We start from the raw sequence: 12609 nt of genomic DNA on the forward strand, positions 1-12609 counted from the left end.
TCGGGCACTGCATAATATCATTGTGCCTCCTGCAGCCATGGTATTGCAGCAAAATCCTTGTTTATTACGTCGGAATAAGAGTATAGTTCCTAGCCAGATCTGCCTAGAAAATCGCAACTTTTAATTATCCGTCCGTCTTAGTACACGATGTCACTACAGAAGAGTCAAGTTTTAAATAGGAAAAATAATCGAAACTCTTTGGTTATTTTAAGTGCGATGCTAATGGTCTAATCAGATTCAATGGATTATGCTAAGCTATGCTAAAAGTGGTACCGCCAGACCCGGAGATCGGCTGAATGGATTAAAAAACGGCAAAAATCAAATGTTTAACTCTAGACGAGCTGAAAAATAAGCATATGTTTTAAAAAAGTGGAGTGTCGCTTTAAGCTATGCATAATTGGTAAAATAGCTGTTTCTAGTTTAAAATGATCTCATTTATTTTAAAGTATTTTGCATTTAGCAATGACCTGCAAAAAGCATACCTATGAAAAATTAGCAATAGTGTGGATTTTATAGTTGAGTTTAGGACAAACCGTACATTATAGTATAAAATATAAGATTTTATTTTTACTCATGCAGACGCAGATCGTTCCTTTGAAAATATAGGAAACAACATATAATGGCTGCAACATAGTCTGACTTTAAATGAATGTGAAATGAACTGCGAACATCTGACTCTTTTACTTAACTTTTTTATCAGATTGAGCCCAAAGTGGCGAAAAATAAAAACATCTACGGCGGAGTCTGCGAAACAAGGAGCAGCCTTAATTGATTTGTTACGCAGATGTAAGTTAAGAGAGACCTCACCTTTCTGCAGGGCTTGTAAGTTTGTAAGCACACGGTAATGTGTCCATTAGGGAGGCAGATGCTCAGCTGGTTGAGTTGTAGAGGAAAGGTGCACGATGTCTAACCCACTAAGTGGCTGTTTCTCTTTGCTAATATAAAGGAGACCCTGAGCCCTCATTAGCAGGCGCTGTCATTCAGACATAGAGTGTCGGCCTGATTTAAATAAAATGAAATGAAGATAGTTCTTTCTGCTCCCCTGGCTTCACTCATTGCCATAAACATATGCTCTGTGCCCCGCTTCTTTCCATCTTATTTATGACTTTAATTTGTTGTGTGGGCTGCGCTGGAAATCAAATTTAATACAATCCTCCCAGGGACCCTGTCATATAATAACATGGTAATTTCTGTGTATCCTTTTGAAAAATGAGGAAATTAATTCTTCCTGACATGTTCTAATTATTCCAGTGTGAACAGGCAAATCCAGTTTCTCTCTCTCTCTCTCTCTGCTAAGTGTCAGAGGCAGGCGCGCAGCCTCGACGGGCATCTAGGTGCTAATGCTGACCAGCAGTGCGTTTAATTCGAAACATGAGCAGACACCTTTCAACACACCTTCTTAATGTTGAGCTGCTTCACACAAATTAATTCACTACTCATCATTTGTCATTCGGGGAGGGGGGTGAAAGCTATACAGGAGTTGAGATTTAGGGATTGGACATCGGTGCTTTTTGTAGTGAGTGTATTCAGTCGATAGGTTGGGGGACAGGAAGCACATTTCTGTCATATCTCCTTTTGTAATGTTTATCGGAGGTGTGTGCATGTGTGACAGGAGGACACCCGTTTGCAGATTTATGGATGGAGGATTTTCCCCCCTTTCCCCAGCGTTCCCAGCACTGTCAAAACCTTTCCACACCTTTTTGTGGCTCAGATGAGTGGGGATAAAATGTTAATTTAATTAGACTGTCATCAGTTAGTTCACAAAATATAGTGCATTTGCTATTTAAGCATTGGTTTCTTTTCTTGTCTGAGAGGTAATACGAGTCTGCTGTGTATTACATTTAAATGTATGAATTTAGTAGGTGCCCTCGTCCAAATTGACTTATTAGTATATGTGTCCCTTGGGAATTGAACCCATGACCTTGGTGTTGTTAGCACCCTGCCATTCAATTCTACTCAACTGGCAATACGTATCAGTATCATTAATATTTCTAAACTGCATACAAGCACAGTTCATCCAATATTACATATTTTCTGAATGACTCATATGAGTTCATATTAAAAAAGATAATTTATTGCTGTGTTTAACATGAGAGAATTGAAAGCAGAGCTTATGCGACTAAGCTCGGCCAAGGCTGAATATTTGTATGTGCTTGACACAAAAGCCTAAAGTCCCTATTACATCCTCAATTGAACCTACTCTATTGACATTCACCCCAGTACAGTGTGCTTTTATTGAGCGCTCGGGTGCAGGCCAGTCAGCACTGAAGATCACATGACACCCCGGGTTGTTGTTATTGGCACATTTCATCATTTCATTTAACCCCTGTTTGCCATGCAAGAGGGCACAGCCTTGTTACAGTGATTTCTAAACACGAAAATATCTGTTATTCGTCCAGGAACGGTTGATTAAATGAGAAAATGCGCAGAATGTGTTTTTGTGCCATGCATATTCTGCTAATACCCGTCAGCGAGCGGCACGCTGAAGAAAAATATTGCTTTTTTCTTCTCTCTAATTATGAACAACGTTTCAGGCCTTTTGACAGGGGAAAAATAAACAAATAGAAATGCAGTGAACCTTCGGGTCGGGTTAAAGCCATAATGGACTAATTGATTTGGTGTGTGCCCGACATGTGTGTGTCTGTTTTCAGGCAAGAGAAAAATAACTACCAAATAATAATGTCATGTGCCTTAGAAAAGCTTCATTGTGCGCGGGTGGGGTCACGATGACTTGTTGAGGAGGAGCGTCGCCGCTGCTCTGCCGCAACATTGCATTATCACTTCCCACACCCTCAAGGTTTAATCAGTGCCATCTTGACTTCTGGAGGAAGACGCGGTCATCTTCATGGAATAAATGATACACGTTGTGGGTTCTTTAGTTCTTAAGCAATTCTAATTCGGTAACCTCAAGATGTTTGCTATTAAAGTCGGTTTGTGGCCTTTTTCTCAAATCAGCATATAAAGATGTATCTACTGTAAATGTCTTCTTTCCTGTCGTCCCAAATAAAGTGCTCCAACTCTCCCTGTCCACCCCATCCCCATTGATGAAATGTCGGAGAAGTTCTGCCACAGGATCCCTAAGATCTCTTTCTCCGTGCACGAGCCCACCCAGCATTCATGGCACTACATTAATTCAGCCAGTCAATTTGACTGAAAGTTCGAAATGTGCGCCGCGTTAGCGAGGGGGGCCGTACAGAAGCCGTGTTAATAGTGAGGGCTTGTTGTCCATATGGTACTGTTTTAATGGAGCACATTTGTTGCAGATGGTGGGAGACTTCGCTCGGGCAGAAGCGGTTTTTGGCAGGTCTCGGGCTCTTTCGAGAAAAGGCGCATGACTTTCAACGCTGATGTTGATCTTCCCTGTTTTTCATTCAATGATGCATTGCCCATCTAAATTTAAGTCTTGTTTTACAATGTTTATTTATTTATTTTAGATACGCTATGACAATACAGTGTGACTCCCTCGATTTTTCCTTAGCTCGGGCCTTTACACCACGCCTATAGTAAATCCCCACACATAGGAATTACATAGGTTTTTTGGGTGAGGCGAGCAAAATTAGAGAGATAGAGAGAGAGACTGATTTCTTGTAAGGGCCTGCACTATTGAAAGTGAACAGAGTTGTTAGATATACTAAATGCAATATTCGCTCTAAAAACAATAACTAACATCAATAATGATAATATATATTTTGCATAAAAAACTGAAGATTTTTTTTTTTAGAATAGAAAATTGCACTGTGACCTATATAATGACAGCGATACACATTAAATGTGAACTTTATCAAGTTAAGATGAAAGTGAAAAAAGCTGATGACAATAAAATAAAATAAAATAAAATAATCGAATTAATCCAACCAAACAATCCAATTTGCATTACTTTAATTTTGAAAAACATGTTAAAGGATTTGTAAAGATTCTTAAAGGATTAGTCCATTAAAAAAAAAAAAATCCAGATAATTTACTCACCACCATGTCATCCAAAATCTTGATGCCTTTCTTTGTTCAGTCGAGAAGAAATTATGTTTTTTGAGGAAAACATTCCAGGATTTTTCTCACTTTAATGGACCTCAATACTTGCAGTCTAAAATTGCAGTTTCAAAGGACTCTTAATGATCTCAAACGAGGCATAAGGGTCTTATCTAGCGAAACGATTGTCATTTTTGGCAAGAAAAAAATATGCACTTTTAAACCACAACTTCTCATCTTCCTCCGGTCCTGTGACGCGCGGATGACGTATCGAAGCTACGCCCCAGTGTTTACAAGTGTGGAGAAAGAGGACCGTTCCAACGTTGTTGTATGTGGAATGATACTAATTAATGTCTTTATGTCAGTTAATGTCTTTGGTCTGCAATCTGCGTTTCATATATGTAACACGTGATCAACATCATTACGCAATTACGCGAGGTCACGCTGGCTCGCCACACAGCCGGAGGAAGAAGAGAAGTTGTGGTTTAAAAGTGCATATTTTTTGTTTTGTTTCGCTAGATAAGACCCTTATGCCTCGTTTGGGATCTATAAAGTCCTGTGAAACTGCGTTGAAACTGCAATTTTATACTGCATTAAAACTGTTAAGTGTTGGGGTCCATTAAAGTCCATTAAAATGAGAAAAATCCTGGAATGTTTTCCTCAAAAAACATAATTTCTTCTCTACTGAACAAAGAAAGACATCAACATTTTGGATGACATGGTGGTAAGTAAATTATCAGGATTTTTTTTAAGAAAATGGACTAATCCTTTAATTGTACTGCCTTTCATTAAAAAAAAAAAAAAAACTATTTCAGTTGTTCTAGAAATAGTTTCTATTTTTTGCTTTTTGCTTTTCTGTGGTGAAATGTGATCTGGACATGTTTTCATGAGATTCACCCAAGTGTAGAACCGATCCCCGTCAGAGTCAGAAGTCTTTCATAGGAAAAGTCTGTATATCATTTGGCCGCCTGTTCTTTAATCAGTTATTCTGCTGTATGTAGACAAACCAAATGAATGTTTTATATGTATATTTTTTACTCTGCCTCATTCGGCATGTTTTATTAAAGCAGAATAAACAAATATCGCATTCAAAGCACAATTAAATCAAACCTTCTCTCTTTGCTCGGAGCACGAAATACGAAAGAGACAGATGCTGTCAGCGCGCGTGTGTTTTAACTGTCTTCTTGCTGCCCCCCAAATAAAGCAAGAGTTGGTGAGAGAAGGGTGTGCGAGTGTGTGTGTTTTTTAACACTCCCTCGAAATGGTGAGGAGACACGCTTGATTGCCTCTGTTGCGTTTTTACTGTTGTTTTCTCGGGTTGTCACCGTTGTGGTAGCGCTGGGTATTATGCGAGCAGAGCGCCCATGGCCGAAAACTCTCCCCTCCCGTCGCCCCAGCATCCCCAGACACCTGACTGTGTGAAATGTCTCGCTGGGTCTTATGGGTCCTCTGGCCCGCTAAGTGCTGGCCGGCCTGAAAGGCGCAGTGTCCTTGGGGTTCTCTGATCTCACCGTTTCCATTCTCTCAGTTGCTTTGTCTCTAGGCGTCTAGTGCAGCACAACTTGAGAAAGAGAGAAAGAGAGAGAGAGAGACAAGGGCCAAATTACACCCATGTCACTGAAAGCGAAAGCATTTAGGAGGCAGAATACTGGATGTCTTTTGACTCTTATTTATGAAGATGATGATGTGTGGGGGGTGTTAGTGGATGAGAGAAATTGCTAATTAGTTTCAGCACTTGATGAATTTTGCTTCTGCAGTATTGCATTTTTAAAAAGAAAAAATACAGCTCTGGAAATGCACGATCGGCAGTCGTCACTCCAGGAGGGACCAAAAAGTGAGATGGAGGGAGCGAATGGAACTTTTTGTAGTTTGTAGTGTTAGAAGAATTATTGTGATTGATTCGTATTAGTAAGTGATTTGGATTGGGCCGTAATTATAATAGTCTTATACTGGCTTAGACCACATTGTGTTCATTACATTGCCTTTTGCATAACAGTTTACTTAACAAGACACACACGCACTCCATCTTTACAAGACATACATGAATGGCTCGTAAAGACCGAGAACATTCATGGAAAACCTTTGGGGGGATACAATTTCCAAACATGTGCTCCCGAATTTGCGGCGTTAGACTTTTTGAACAGCCTCGGCGCGTGGTGATTTCATGACCACATCCTCCCGCCTCCTTGTTGGATTCGTGGACCGACATTGGCTCACAGCTGTCCCCATGTGGGCCCCTGTGGTCCAGCTCCTAAAAGCCGCTGTGGCCCCGCCACACATGGCCTACAGCTGGACCACCGCATACTGCTTTCAGCAAACTTTGGGAGGAGCAGCGCCCAGGAACCACTGTCATACGATAACATATTATCAACAACGGGACTGGAAAACCATGTACGCTAATGACAAATGTCTTTTTCTTTGAAAAGAGGGATGAAAAGCTATTAGTGGAGCTTTGGGGATTGTTACATCTTTGTTCTTTAATTCAGTATCGGAAGATGATAATGTTTCAGTGACAGTCAAGGATGTGTTGGTGGTTTTGTCTGTTTTCTCCCCATGTTACTGTTTTAAAGTTGCTATGCTAACATGTGTTTGTTGAGTTACAATGGCTCTCTATGTATTTTTCCTGCCACAGAACCCAAATGCTGAACATGGAGGGCTTTCTGCGTAGCAGCTTTTTACTGAGGTTAGTTGCTTTAGTTACTCTGTCGTTGCCGCAGGGGGTCCGGCGGGTTGAACTCATCTGTCCTTTCACAGCTTCGATATCACACCACCTAACATTAGCAAACTAGCGGGATGATGTGCTGTTTGTGTGTGTGTGTGAGAGTGTGTGTGTGTGTGTGTGTATAATTCCTTGACATATTTTCACTGCCACCCCCCAAACCAAAATCAAAACTAAAGTATTCACCCCCCCATCTACCCCGTGCTGCCCACCCCAACCCCTGTCAGTCACAGAATGATAGACGTGTTTCCCCTTCGCATTCTGCATGCACATGTCTGTCACCTTCACGAACCCCTCCAGCCCCATCAGCTCACTGATCGGTCAGGTTGGTGTGGGCGGCACTCAATTTGTGATTCTTACTATTTCTTGTTTTGTGTGTTGTGTTATAACCGCAGTCAAAACTACAGTAGTAAGGATGCCATTACCCCCCACCCCACCCCTTCCTGTGATTCTAATTAAGAATTTGTGCTGTGTGTCTATGTTTCACTGCACAGAGGAAGTAAATAACAGCGAGTGTGTTAGCCATTGGCTGTTCTCTCCGTGCACCTTCTCCAGATTTCAATTGCTAGCAACCCTAATTAGTGATCTCTCATTAAAGCAACAGCAGCATCTGCCTTTCAAAGCTGCTGTCAGCCAAACTTTACTAAAGCTAATGAATCCCCTTTGATTTCTTTTTCAAAAGGTCATTTACTGTATTTGATTAAATTAACAACATTTTTATTCTCTTTCCAATCTGTAAGAATCCATACAAATGTAAGAACGCTATTCAGCAATGAAAGTGACTTGATTTTTTTACTCTAAAGCTTTTAATTTATGTGTCTTGTAGAAATATAACTTAAGAAAAAGAAGAAACACAAATCAATTTTTTTTTAAGTCAGCAAGAAGGCAAAATTGACCATATTTTCTTCATTCCTTATTCTATTCTGCATGATTCATTAATGCATGTTATTCATGTTTTTTATTATAATAGCCAAAATTGTCTGTAATTTTTTATCAAAATGTAATAAGTTGCTCTGTTTCTGAAATGACTTTTTTTTGGCAGATGTAATGCTAACCAATTGCCAAACAGTTATTTAGGTATTGCTTTAGTCCACTTTCTCATTGCAGTCTATAGTTGTCAATTTATTGATTGCGTAAGGTCAATTTAATGAAGGTTGTGTCGATAATATCCACATATTGATAGATTTCCCTTTGTCTATCTTCCTATTGATTATTTTTATTTGTATGTATACTACACTCTCAGGTAAATGCAAATGCTGTCAATAAGAATGACAAGTATCAGGTACATGCACTCCCACTATAGTCTTTTATTGACCTTTTGAAGATTATTGAGTCTGATGGTGCCTCAGTGGTCCTGAGATTAAAGGGAGTTTTCTGTGATTTTTTGTGTGTTTCTGAATGATTTCTTATTGATTTACTTCAGTTGGATCCTTTATAAAGATACATGGTTAATAAAGTCTAGGTTTACGTACAGATGTCCCTGCAGCAGGTTAATTTGTTGGCAGACATGTGACCCACTTAAATATGCCCTTGGCAGCAAGATCTGGTAGGGTATGCAAGATTTTTGTTAGTGTGATGCTTTGATCCACCCACCTTCGTCCTTAACTCTGTAGAATGGAGGATTGTCTTTGGCTCTTGCCACCTGTTGGCTGATACCTTGCTGGCTTGGGGCAGGGTTCGAGGGAAGAGATGGGATAGGTGATTGAGAGAGGACCCTCAGTGCACCTTATCACAATGTTTTAGGGATGCATAACGATTAATGGTGATTAATCTATAGCAGAATACAAGTTTTTGTTTGCATCATGTGTGTGTAAACGGTGTAAAATAATTATGTATATAGCTTATTAATATGCACACATGCATGTAAAATTTTAAGAAAAAAAATATATATTTATATAAGAAGTATTTATATATAATATAAATGATACATAAATATACAAATGTATATACACATCTAAACATTTCTTAAATATATACATGCATGTGTGTGCATTTATCTATACAAAGTTATTATACACAGTTCACACACATATATGATGTAAACAAAAACTTTTATTCTGCTATAGATTAATCGCGATTAATCCCTACAATGTTTACAATTTTAACAAGTGCTAAGAAATATCACCTCATTTAGTTTATATCACACTTTATTTAGCATTTTTTTCTGAGTAATTATTTTATTAAATTGGATTAAATGCATTCACATGCTCTTATTGCACCTTCTTTTAGAAAAGAAAAAATCTTTTCGAGATACCGCACAATCTATCACTTTAGGATCTTCCTTGCAGCTTGAGAGTATAGCAACAGTGCAGTATTATATTATAAAAGCAGGTTGGGGTCTTTATGTGAATTTGCAATAACTAAACATAACAGCAGATTCTGTAAATATGATTGTGATTTTTTTTCTTGAAATAATGGGGAAACCACCACTTTCCCCCCTCCTTGGACAAACTTTGATGATATCATAAAATCAGACCGTAAACAAGGGCTTTCTAGTAATAATCTTCAGTCAGCATCATCTGTGTATCGTCCCAGTAGTCAGTCTGAAACTTTCCCAGCAGTCTGTATTCAAATGCACCAGCATTATTTTAGTCATCTCAAAGCACATTGAAATGTATTTTAGTGTAGGTAAGTGGATTTTTATATATTTGAATTATCTGCACTGAAAAAAATTATTCATTAAGTTTACTCATTTTTTTTAAGGTAAGTGGTTGCAATCAATTTATTTAAGCTACATTTAAAAAAAAGTTTTTTGTTTTGTTTTGTATTTAATTTTTTTTTGTTTAAATGTAGCTTAAATAAACTGATTGCAACCACTTACCTTAAAAAATTGAGTAAATTGAATGAATAATTTTTTCAGTGTGTTTCTAACTATTAATCTTAATTAGTAGCAGAATTAATCTATTTATCTTGTGTTGAGGTGCATAATGGGAAATGACATTTGTTCTTTGATCATGTCTATGAATTGATAGCTGGAAAATTGACATAAGGGGGAGAGAGAGAGAGAGAGAGAGAGAGAGAGAGAGAGAGAGAGAGAGAGAGAGAGAGAGAGAGAGAGAGAGAGAGATTGTGTCTCTAGTAGTTCCGGCTAATCCCAGAGGAGAGGACCTTCTCTTCCGTCTCTGCCATTATTTGATGTAATGAAAGGAGAAAGTGTGTAACAGCTAGATTGTTAATTAATTTACTCTAACAAGATGAAGATAAATGGAGCACACTGAAGGTTGACTAGGCAAAGGGGGCCCACTTAGCATTCCTGCTACCCTCGGCCCCTGCTCGCACGCACTAACGGCCGTTCTCATACTAGTCAGCACATGAAGATTCAAATGACTAACTGCCTTCACATCACTCTTAGAAACCCATTCCATTTTTTACTCAAACTTTCAGATGCATTATGACCTAGATTTGAAAGATGGGTAGAATAAAATCTCTTAAGTTTTTAATGTGCTGCGATTTAATCAGATTCCAGCACTTCTGGTCTGCTGCTCATTTGCCATGCATGCAGATGATTAATTGATATTATTCTCTATGGTTAGTTATTTTGTTTATAGCCATCAGTCACCTCAATGACATTTCTGAGTTTGCTATATGAGCCTTATTTGTTTGACAGCTGAAGCGGAAAGTTTGAACCAGGGTTTGTGTATTTATTTGATGCTTTAATGTGGTAAGGCGACATAAGCATTATGGATGGCTTATCGTGGACCTTTTTGACTATATAGAAACTAGATAATTCTGTGTAAACACGCTCTCAGATCTTTATATGTCTAGCACACAACGGCTACCTAAGCTTCCTGCACCCAAAAGATGTTCTTCTGTGGCCCAGCCCCATTCACTTTCTGAATAGTAGTGGTCTAATGCGGATTGGTGGTTATTTAAGCGGTGAGAGAAAGAGGCCCAGACGCGCACAAAAAGATAAAGCCCATTTTTTTTGTAAAGCCAGACAGTTGTCTTCTTCCAAGTCCCTTTTTTTTCTATCAAGCTGCCAGAAAATTCAGCATGGGCCCCGCATGGCAGAGCAGACCAATCACCGTGGCACCCATTCTCTGCACCTTTATTTTTCAAGTCAGCAACAATAGGTTGTTGATTGTGTGGACAACACCAGCACAATTACCTTTTCTGTTGTGGTGCCAGTGCTGCGTTTTAATGTCCGCTCCTCGATAATAGAATCATTATTGTTATTCTTATAGCGGGGCCTCTGGAGAAGGAATAGCTGCTCCCGGTACGCCATTATTTTGCAAATGTTCGATTAGCTCATCATGAACTGTGCTGCAAGAATCACAGCTAATTAGACAGAGAGAGCGTCGCCGCTGGCCCCTCCAGCGCCTGAGTTAAAAGGTACCACTTGATAGGCCAATAATATAAAGAAAGGTGGTAAAAAGAGGGATTAGGGCCGTTGCCGTAGTAACTCCAGCTTCCATCTGCGAGACGAACAATGGGTCCCACCACCACCTTTGATTGAGAAATCGGAACGACGAGCGAGCGCTGTGAAAGGACAAGACCCTTTTTAACAACAAAGTGGAATTCTGGCCTAATAGGCTCTTTGGGAAGAGTTGTTTGGTAAGACTGCCGGAGGGCAGAGGAGACGAGAGGTCACCTTGTAATCCAAGGACAGCAAAGGTTGATGTCTGTCTGAACAATAGCAGTTTGTATTGGGTGTCACGCTTGGACCTGAAGATTGGCTCTTCTCAAGACACCTTGAAAAGAGAGAGATAAAGGAAGAGGAGCAGAGGCAAGACATGCAGTTTAGCAAGCACAAAAGTGCTGCACGGCAAAAACCTAGGCAACTGAAACTTTTTTTACTTAATAATATAGTAAAAATAAAAAATAAAATACCACCAGAATTGCTTACAAATCTACAAAAATTCTTTCAAATATAGCCGGTTTCAGCAGTAACAACATAAACAAATGGCTTTCGTGGAACACACGTAACTTCCGGTAAACTCCGCTAATGGGGCATACACACCAAACGCGAGTTCAACGGTTTACGCGAGTAGATTACATACAAAGTCAATGCAAAGACGCGATCAGATGCGTCCTCGCGTGGGACGATGCAAATGACGCAAATTGTGCAGCGCGATTGCCGCGAAAACACACGCTATTCGCCTCAAATGTGCCTTCGCACAAGATGAAAATTTTCAACTCAAGGGGAAAATCGAGCGGCGCGATGCTACGCGTTTGGTCTGTATGTAGCATAACAACAAAGTCATTTTAACCTAGTTTATTTAAATAAAAAGCAAAATAAACAACATTTACACTGGAAAAAATTGCTGTAATTATGCAGCTGGTTGCCAGTAACTTACTGTAGAAGATTAAGACTAAAAATTAGTGATGCACCGATGTATCGGCCGATTTTTGATGAATTTGAAACCATCGGCATATCGTCAATAGCACGAGAAAGGCAGATACCGATTGTTTATTAATTAACTGCATAAAGAAATCCATTATATGTAAAAATGAGTTAATGTTGTTAATAAAATAAATGCTGAGTAGCAAAAACCACCTTTGAAGGTTGTCATGCTGTCTTATTATATTTGTTTTAGCTTAATTTGTGCCTCTCTTATTATGTTGGTCAGTTGAATGTTAATTAGATCCAATCCATGTTCAGTAAAAATAATTTGATGCAGAAATAAACTAGCTAATAGACCAACTGTATAGTATTGTATACAAGTGTTTAATATCGGTATCGGCCAGAAGTTGTCTGTTTAAATCGGTATCGCCCCAAAAAATCCAATCGGTGCATCCCTACTAAAAAATTTTCATGTTCATTTAACTTTGAACAAATTTTGCGAGTAAATAACCTAAATGTAAAAATCTAGAGTAAGTTACTGGCAGCTAGTTGCCAGTAAAACCCAGTAATACTGTAATTTCTTCAGACATTTTTTACAATGTAGGTTACATAGGAAACCAAAACATTTGTTTGTCGATGA

At 39.0% G+C, this 12609-nt stretch overlaps 2 protein-coding genes across 10 annotated transcripts in view; one reads left to right on the forward strand and one right to left on the reverse strand.

The window, feature by feature from the left end:
* nucb2a (nucleobindin 2a) overlaps positions 1 to 12609 on the reverse strand; it is a 572456-nt gene that overhangs the window by 204148 nt on the left and 355699 nt on the right. The window lies entirely within an intron of this gene.
* Positions 1 to 12609, forward strand: part of sox6 (SRY-box transcription factor 6) — a 204390-nt gene that overhangs the window by 28451 nt on the left and 163330 nt on the right. For 4 of the 9 annotated variants that reach the window (XM_073812435.1, XM_073812438.1, XM_073812436.1 and 1 more), the window contains one exon: positions 6599 to 6649. The exons of the other annotated variants lie outside the window; for them this stretch is intronic. In XM_073812435.1, coding sequence (XP_073668536.1) covers positions 6606 to 6649 — 44 coding nt within the window. In that variant the 5' untranslated portion in view covers positions 6599 to 6605. The remainder of the gene's footprint in view (positions 1 to 6598; positions 6650 to 12609) is intronic. 9 annotated transcript variants of the gene reach the window in all.

Source organism: Paramisgurnus dabryanus, chromosome 2 (assembly GCF_030506205.2).
Source record: "Paramisgurnus dabryanus chromosome 2, PD_genome_1.1, whole genome shotgun sequence".
Taxonomy (NCBI): domain Eukaryota; kingdom Metazoa; phylum Chordata; class Actinopteri; order Cypriniformes; family Cobitidae; genus Paramisgurnus; species Paramisgurnus dabryanus.